The 9,137-nt window shown below is 40.0% G+C and overlaps 1 protein-coding gene across 1 annotated transcript; it reads left to right on the top strand.

Moving 5' to 3' along the window:
• Window positions 1–487: 487 nt before the first annotated feature.
• On the top strand, window positions 488–2,746 carry LOC137368673 (cocaine- and amphetamine-regulated transcript protein). The gene is made up of 3 exons (XM_068028820.1): window positions 488–628; window positions 1,282–1,365; window positions 2,639–2,746. Exons 1-3 carry the CDS (start codon window positions 488–490, stop codon window positions 2,744–2,746), a joined length of 333 nt encoding a protein of 110 aa, XP_067884921.1.
• Window positions 2,747–9,137: the final 6,391 nt, after the last annotated feature.

Here is a 9,137-nt window from a genome sequence, read left to right as displayed (position 1 = left end):
ACAAGGAGCTTCCTTTCATCTTTCCCCCTTTATGCAAGGACCCTGTTTTACAAGTGTACTACATACCCTATTACACTAAATGCAAAAGCAAAGATTTTACTTCATTTCATGATCACTGGTTCCTATATATAAGCTCATTATTCTCATGCTCAATGCCTTTGACACGTCTATCTGTTCTTGCATACGTAATTATATATTGCAGTGGTATTGAACAGTAATAACTCAACAGCTGCTTTTTCTGCTTCCCTCGAGGTTTGCTTCTTTCAATCAAGAATGAATTGAGGATTTTTGAAAAGGATCGTTTTCTTCTGCACTTCTTCAACACTGAGAGTTGCGTGCACTCTGACGTCAATGTTCCTAGGTTCTGATTGATTTCTTTTGGGGGGGCTTGTTTAATTATCTCAAAAGTGCCGATTGCTATATAAAGGGCTGGCAGAGTCTGACTTTGGATGTGCTTTGTGGTGGTCAGTGTGTGAGTTTCAGCACCATGGAGAGTACTCGGCTCTGCCTCCTCACTCTGCTGAGCGCTGCTCTGCTCCTCAACTCCAATTGCCAGGAATCAGACCTGCAAGCCAGATCGGTAGACCATTACTCAGTCAAAGAGGATTCCTCTCAAGAAAAAGAACTGGTATGTTATCATGAGCTTTTGTGTGTAGAATTTAATTTTAAAAATCACAATTCGTTTATGCAAAACCAGCTACAGTTCTTTAATTTAACTGCAAATATCGTTTCATATTCTTTCTTTCTTTGGGCCTCCTTGTCTCGAGAGACAATGGGTAAGCGCCTGGAGGTGGTCAGTGGTTTGTGAAGCAGCGCCAGGAGTGGCTATAAAGGCCAATTCTGGAGTGACAGGCTCTTCCACAGGTGCTGCAGAGAAATTTGTTTGTCGGGGCTGTTGCACAGTTGGCTCTCCCCTTGCGCCTCTGTCTATTTTCCTGCCAACTACTAAGTCTCTTCGACTCGCCATAATGTGCGGACGCTAAGTTACTTGGGTCCGTTGAAAAAAATGTTTCCCTTTAAATTGACACCCCATGTTGCTTAAAGACTCGATCAGTGTTGAATTAGATAATTGTGAGGAGAAAGGAGGATGAAAAGGCTGAGATTCTATACATGATTTGCAGGTGTATGCGGAAGTTGAAAATGATCTTTTTAAGGAGATGCTGCTCTATCGCTGGTAAAACAGCTTCAGTACTTTCTGCTTGAACGGAACTTAGTTATTCTGGCGAGTTTATTTTTTCTACACCGTTTTAAAAAAAATATCAAGTGTTTGCTTTCCCGCAGATTGAAGCTTTGCAGGAAGTTCTGGAGAAGCTGAAAAGCAAGAGAATGCCAACTTATGAGAAAAAGTTTGGAATGGTCCCGATGGTAAGAATTTTAGTGCGAGTAATGTCGAATAAAGTCATGCAAAGTTCGTTCTTTTTATTCGAAAATGCTTTCTTTATATCCCCTACACCCCCACCTCCACTCCCACTCACACTCTCCGTACCCACGACAGAGCCTTGTGTTTAAGCTTGATTTTGGTATATCAGCTGCGTCTAACAATAAGCATTACAGTTTCATTTTTAGTCTAATTATAAGCAATTGACAATATCTATAACAATATACCTGGCGTGCAAGTTTTGTGTACTGTATGATGACATCTTTATCCGACAAATGGCTAGTTACATTTCATGAATCCGGGGAGAATGGGACTTACAAGTATGAAATAAACTCACAATGAATAATTTTGAAGCAAACGGATAAATAATTACATTTTTATCAGAAAACATTCAATTTAAGTTACGTAAATTGGCTAATGTATACGGTGGGACGACTTGGAGCATCTATACTTATTAATAACCAATAGCAGAATAACACTGATTATACTAATATTCATAGAAGATGAGTGACAACAAACAAGTATTTGTATTAGTTCTGCATAGTCTGGGAGCAAGGGGAAGGATATGTTGCTCCATTATAAATTAAAAATATATTTCACAATTCTTCTTTCACTCCCTCAAGGACTTAATTAGGGTAAGCACACTGGTAGTATAAAACTGAGCCATTCAGACCAGGGAGGTACCTGGTTCAATTCTTGGTTTGTGTTGCATTGTTAATCTTGGTCAGAGCAGTAGTTGGAGGACAACAAATGTCCTCGGTGTTTCTGGGTTAGGGAGGTTAAAAATAAGTGAAGATTTCTGCTCATGATTGCTATTTAGTGACTACTTCTAGAAAGTGTTCATATATGGACATCAGATGAGATGAGGATAGGATTAGTTTCAGGTGTAATACACTCTATGGTTTAATAACTTTATGTTTAGGTTAGCACAAGAAGAATAGCAAGATAACAGAAGGCCAATTGTACCAATGCAATTATACCCTAGAATGAGTCACTCGCTTCAAGAGTGAAATGATTAAAGTTAGAAAAAATATAATTATTCTTCCCTTTGACCCTTAGAACATTTTCTGGCATCAAATAAATTACTACCTCTACTGAATCATTGGATATATGGTGTAGTTGCCTGCACGCAGAAGTAATATTGCTAGTTAGGAAAATTAATTAATTCAGATCAATTTAATTTAGTTGATTCAATTTTCAGTTCCATCTTTAACGTTGCAGTAAAATGAAAGAGTAACTTTTAAAAATCTTCTTCAATAGTGTGATGCTGGCGAACAATGTGCTGTAAGGAAAGGAGCCCGAATTGGAAGACTCTGTGACTGTCCCAGAGGAACCTTCTGCAACTCATTCCTCTTGAAATGTTTGTAGAGAACAATGACCAAATCTGGGCACTCTTAATAAAATATTGTTATTGTTTCAAAAGCATTTAAAAACTTGAAATCAATCTGGCCAATCAAACATATTCTTATGTATGAAAAAAGGATGGTGAAATTGCATGGACTTGCAATTCTACAGTCTTGTATATCCAGTGTGGGAGATGGCAAAATATGTTTCCGGCATTGCTGTGACACTGTTGTGTGCGGTTTCGGTTTTTTTCTTATGGTGTAAATTTGTTTCCGCCTGTATCAGTTAATGAGTTACAGATATTTCACTATATACTAAGTGTTTAACATCTGGTCACACAAAGGTGTGACTTGTATTTATAAAACTGTATTTTTGTATTTAGAATGCATTAAACCTACTAATAAAATCAGTTCTAGGCATTCTTTGCTCGGTTGAAATTTCTTTATTCCAATCTTTTAATGTAAAACCACTTATACAGGCAAGGAATAATCACAAATTTTCATAATGGGTCTATGCCTCTTTTAGAGATTTAATAACATGATATGCACATAGCTAAGAAAAAACTTATTTCCATTAAAAAAAAAATTAAAACTGCATATACAAGCACTTACTATCTGGAAACCAGCAATAAGTTTGCATTCAACTCCAACTGACAGATCATTTAATGTACACAGTTGTATATCAACATTTTGATTCACTCTTTTCTGAAGCATATTTCATAAACCAGACTGATAATACATTAAATAAAAAATTATATGTTTTGATATTATGGCTCAAACACTAGGAAACATAAACAACACATCTTTGCTCTAACAAAATAATACCTTGCCTTTTGATGCTGACTGACCTGCTGTATATTTCCAGTATTTACTGTTTTTGTCTTTGTTGCTGTATTGAACAATGCATCGGTCCATATTTGAATTGAATTTAATATCCAGTGGTAATGAAATAAACATCACAGCTCAACCTTTTTAAGAAGACTTCCAGTTGCAACACGTTTGCCTGAAAATCACTTTTAAAGTTATCTTTTAGTTAGTTAATTAGTCTCCAATGAATAGACAGAAGCTAAAGAAATTCATCCATGTAACATGATGTTTCTGATTTCATCTACTGTGAATATATTAGTAGTGGACATTTATCAGCAATATGGAATTTGCATAATGCTGAGAAAAAGATGTATGCTATATCTCTATGTTAGCTCTTTGATAGATTGAAAGCTAAGGCAGAGACCAGAACCAACACTGTAAATACTCCGGCATCTGCAGTATTTTGCTTTTATTTTACTGCAAATACTCAAACTGCACATTTATCTCTGCAACAGACAGCTAAATATGCTCACTTAATCTCTATCTTTCATGGGGCAAGTAATTATAAAGACATTTTAGGCATTGTAACATTAGATAATCTGATTTCATTGGGTTTAATTTTTCAAATAATATCCCAATTATCTGAATATTATACAGTCAAATCCAATTGAAGATCATTACCCCCATTTGAGTTTATCCTAAGGTGCTTTAAGATATGATGAGATGTTAATATAAAATGCAATGGAAGGTATCAAGTTGCTGTCTGAATCTGAGTAATAATTTTTGACAGCTGCAAAGTAACAGAAAAGCTAAGCACTGATTTATATGATAATTGAATATTAATAATGACTTGAGAATAGTGGACAGCTCTATCTATGTAATGTTGGTTTCCTGGTATATAGAGAGTGCCTGTTATTATTTAGTTTGATACTAGGGCAAGTTACATTTTTAGGGTTAATGCATGCATTTTATAAATAGTTACATGAGGATAACTAACCATCAAATAGCTATAGTGATGCATATTGACATATAATTCATCTTGCAGGCCTTAAATATATAAGGAATGCACAAAGTTAACATGCAGGTGCAGCAGGCTATTAGGAAGGCAAATGGCATGTTGGACTTTATTGTGAGGGGATTGGAGTACAGGAATAAAGAAGTCTTACTAAAATTGTACAGGGCTTTGGTGAGACTGCACCTGGAATACTGTGTGCAGTTTTGGTCTCCACATTTAAGAAAGGATTTACTTGCACTGGAGGTGGTGCAGCGAAGATTTACTAAATTGGTCCCTGGGATGAGGGGGTTGTCCTATGATGAGATGCTGAGTAAATTGGGCTTATATTCTCTGGAATTTAGAAGAATGAGAGGCGATCTAATTGAGGCATACAAGATTTTGAAAAGGCTTGATAGGGTAGAAGCTGAGAGATTGTTCCTGCTGGTCAGGGAATCGAGAACATGGGAACACAGTCTCAGGATAAGGGGCTGATCATTCAGGACTGAGATGAGGAGAAATTACTACACTCTAAGGGTTGTGAATCTTTGGAATTCTCTACCCCAGAGGGTTGTGGATGCTCCATCATTGAATACATTTAAGGCTGTGATAGATAGCCTTTTGGTCTCACAGGGGATCAAGGGATATGGAGAACAGGCAGGAAAGTGGAATTGAAGCCCAAGATCAGCCATGATCGTATTGAATGGCCAAGCAGGCTCGATGGGCCATATGGTCTACTCCTGCTCCTATTTCATGTGTTCATATGTTCATGTGAAATCAATGGTGTCAGATACCCAAAGCTGTGATGTATGCTAATGTGATTTAATATTTTAGGGAGTTTACACAATAAAAACACCACTTAATAAGAACATTAAGAATTAAATACAAACAGCATTCAGTAGGAAAGAAAGCAACAAACAGTAGGAATAAACTATCTTGTTCCAAAGAAACCAGTTTCATAGGAGAGAGCTAGAACTGGGAAAACAACAGTCCAGTATCAGTCATTCACTTCTTTGCTATTTTAGGTAGGAGTGTGATTTTACACCAATTCTTGTTGTTTAGGTAGGAAGATGGAAGGTGGTTAAAATGGAAGCATTTTCGTAACATAGTCCAGTGACAATATCACTATGCTACTGTTCCCATCCATTTTTAAAAAAGAAAAAAGTTAGAAGGAGCAGGCATTGGGACTAAGTGGGTAGCATAATGAGTTGTTTCACCTCCTCCTGCATTGTAATATTCCATGATTCTCTGAGTGATTTTGGTTTAAAATGCATAAATGCTGGGACTGTACTCTCAGATATAGAAAGGGGATCATTTCATTTTTTATCCCTTTTAAAACAAATAAATATGTTGAATCATTTTACCAGGGTGTTATAAGCTTTGTGCAATATTTGAATTGTGTTCCGGGGCAAAAATACATGGAGGACAGCATCATGATGCCATTCACTCAGAGGGCTCCTTAGTGCCAGCTGTAAAGGGCATCTGAACACACCTAGTCACTAAAATCTTGTCTTCTATTCAATATAAGAAGCAGTCAAAGAGGAAATCATTGACAAAAATTGACCCATATCTCCCAGAACAGGCAATCTGAGCATTCTGAGTTTTGACCCAGATAAGGTTGTATCTGAAAAAGCTGTCATGTCTTAATGTCAGTAAAATTATTTTGAGCACTATAAAGCATTCTAAGATGTTTGCCTCTTGATTGATTGTTACCTCTCATGCAGTAAAGAGTTGAAAACCCTGCACTAATAAATAAAACCAGCACCAAATATGTGCATTTTCCTGTATAACTGTAACTTCCACGAATCACAGAGAATCAGAGTGGTTACAGCACAGAAGGAGGCCATTCAGCCTATTATGTCTTTACCAGGGATAGGCACCAACATGTTGCACCACAGACATCTGACAAAATTATTGACTCAGCCACAGACACGGGGGCAATTAATCTGTATAGAAAGTGTATAGTCAATCTAATGTCATCAAAACACAATCCAATTTAAAACACATTTCTCCCTATTTAGTGAGTACCTGGTATTGCCTTTGCTTGCACAAGTAGTCAATGTCTGTCTGCATACTTGATGTAGCGATGCAGAGAATCTGTATAGATGCCCATCTTTCAGGTGTTATCTTTATCTCTTTCTCTCCCCTCTCAGTCTCTCTCTCCTTCTCTGTGTTAATCCCTATCCCCTCTCTGTGTCATCTCTCGCCCCTCTCTCTCTTCCCTCTGTGTCCATCTCTCTCCTCTCCTGTGTCCATCCATCGCCCCATCTCTCCCCTCCCCCTCTTTCTCCCCCCTCTCTGTGTCCATCCCTTACCCCCACTCTCTCGCCCAAATCTCTCTCACCCCACATTCTCTCATCCCACTCTCTCTCCCCCACTCTCTCTCTCCTCTCTCTCTCTCCTCCTCTGTCGCTCCCCCTTCTCTCTCATCCTGTCTCTCTCCCCCTCTTCCTCTCTTCTCTCTTCCCCCTCCCTCTCTCTTCCCCCTCTGCCTCCCCCTCTCTCTCTCCCCTTCTCTCCTGTGTCTCCCCCCACTCTCTCCCCTTCTCTCTCTCTCCCTCTCCTTTCTCTCCCCCTCACCCTCTCTCTCTCCCCCCCTCTCTCTCTCTTCCCCCTCTGCCTCCCCCTCTCTCTCCCCTTCTCCTCTCGCTCTCCCTCTCCCCCTCTCTCCCCACTCTCTCTCTGACAGTTGTAGAGCGCAGGAACCCTCCCAGTACTGCTTTGTGATTGGTCAGTTTTTTAAAAAGAAAATTCATATCCCTCAGTTTCACAGCTGCTCAGAGCAGGAACAGCGGCTTCCGAACTCAGGACAAGTTCATGGTTTTCGGCGGGCTTTTTAAAGAAAAATCGGAACCCACCGGAATACCCCGACCTTGTCCGAATTGGAAGCATTGTTCCTGCTCTAAAAACCTGTCAGCTTGTGAAACTGAAACTGACGCTATGGAGTTTTTAAAATTCGGACTTGTCTGGAAAGAAGAAGTCAATGGGAAATTACTCATTCTTTACATTGCCAGTCATGGACCTCAAAATCTTTTACCACAGACACTGGTGCCCGTGTACAAAGAACAAAAGAACAAAAGAACAAAGAACAGTACAGCACAGGAACAGGCCATTCAGCCCTCCAAGCCTGTGCCGATCTTGATGCCTGCCTAAACTAAAACCTTCTGCACTTCTGGGGTCCGTATCCCTCTATTCCCATCCTATTCATGTATTTGTCAAGATGTCTCTTAAACGTCTCTATCGGACCTACTTCCACCACCTCCCCCGGCAGCATGTTCCAGGCACTCTCCACCCTCTGTGTAAAGAACTTGCCTCGCACATCCCCGCTAAACTTTGTCCCTCTCATCTTAAACCTATGTCCCCGAGTAACTGACACTTCTATCCTGGGAAAAAGCTTCTGACTATCCACTCTGTCCATGCCACTCATAACTTTGTAAACCTCTATCATGTCGCCCCTTCACCTCCGTCGTTCCAGTGAAAACAATCCGAGTTTATCCAACCTTTCCTCATAGCTAATGCCCTCCAGACCAGGCAACATCCTGGTAAACCTCTTCTGTACCCTCTCCAAAGCCTCCACATCCTTCTGGTAGTGTGGTGACCAGAATTGCATGCAATTTTCCAAGTGTGGCCTAACTAAGGTTCTGTACAGCTGCAGCATGACTTGTCAATTTTTATACTCTATGCCCTGACCGATGAAGGCAAGCATGCCGTGTGCCTTCTTGACCACCTTATCCACCTGCGTTGCCACTTTCAGTGATCTGTGGACCTGTACGCCCAGATCTCTCTGCCTGTCAATACTCCTAAGGGTTCTGCCATTTACTGTATACTTCCCACCTGTATTAGACCTTTCAAAATGCATTACCTCATATTTGTCCGGATTAAACTCCATCTGCCATTTCTCCGCCCAAGTCTCCAACTGATCAACATCCTGCTGTATCCTCTGACAATCCTCATCATTATTCACAACTCCACCAACCTTTGTGTTGTCTGCAAACTTACTAATCAGACCAGCTACATTTTCCTCCAAATTGTCTTTACTGGCTCTCTGAAGGAGCAATTCCAGTGACACTCTCCCACCTTCTCTCCATAGCCCTGCGCATTCTTCCTTTTCAGATAATGATTTGAATCCCTCTTGGATGCCTCGATTGAACCTGCCTCCACCATACTCTCAGGTAGTGCCTTCCAGATCCCACTTGCTGCATGAAAAAGTTTTTTCTTATGTCGCCATTGCTTCCTTTGCCAATTACCTTAAATCCTCACCCTCCTGTTCTCGATCCATTCTCATGAATCTTTTCTGCACCCTCTCTAACTCCTTCACATCCTTCCTAAAGCGTGGTGTCCAGAACTAGATACAATACTTCAGTTGAGGACAAACCAGTGTTTTATACAAGTTTAGAATAGCTTCCTTGCTTTTGTACTCTATGCCCCTATTGATAAAGCCTACGATACTTGAACCTTGCCCGTCTTAGAGTGAAGACCAAAGTACAGAAGGTCCTCATCTTTGCTGATGATGCTGCATTTACATCTCACACAGAACAGTGTCTGCAGAGACTCATCGGCAGGATTGCGGCTGCCTGCAATGAATTTGGCTTAACCATCAGCCTCAGGAAAATGAACA

Source organism: Heterodontus francisci, chromosome 4, assembly GCF_036365525.1.
Source record: "Heterodontus francisci isolate sHetFra1 chromosome 4, sHetFra1.hap1, whole genome shotgun sequence".
Taxonomy (NCBI): Eukaryota; Metazoa; Chordata; class Chondrichthyes; order Heterodontiformes; family Heterodontidae; genus Heterodontus; species Heterodontus francisci.
The sequence above is the reverse complement of the archived record's forward strand: the minus strand, read 5'-3'. Positions and strand labels throughout refer to the sequence as shown.

Coding starts and splice junctions, on each gene's coding strand:
- LOC137368673 (XM_068028820.1), top strand. CDS start 488: ATGGAGAGTACTCGGCTCTGCCTCCTCACTCTGCTGAGCGCTGCTCTG. Junction 629..1,281: donor CCTCTCAAGAAAAAGAACTG/GTATGTTATCAT, acceptor GCTTTCCCGCAG/ATTGAAGCTTTGCAGGAAGT. Junction 1,366..2,638: donor AGTTTGGAATGGTCCCGATG/GTAAGAATTTTA, acceptor CTTCTTCAATAG/TGTGATGCTGGCGAACAATG.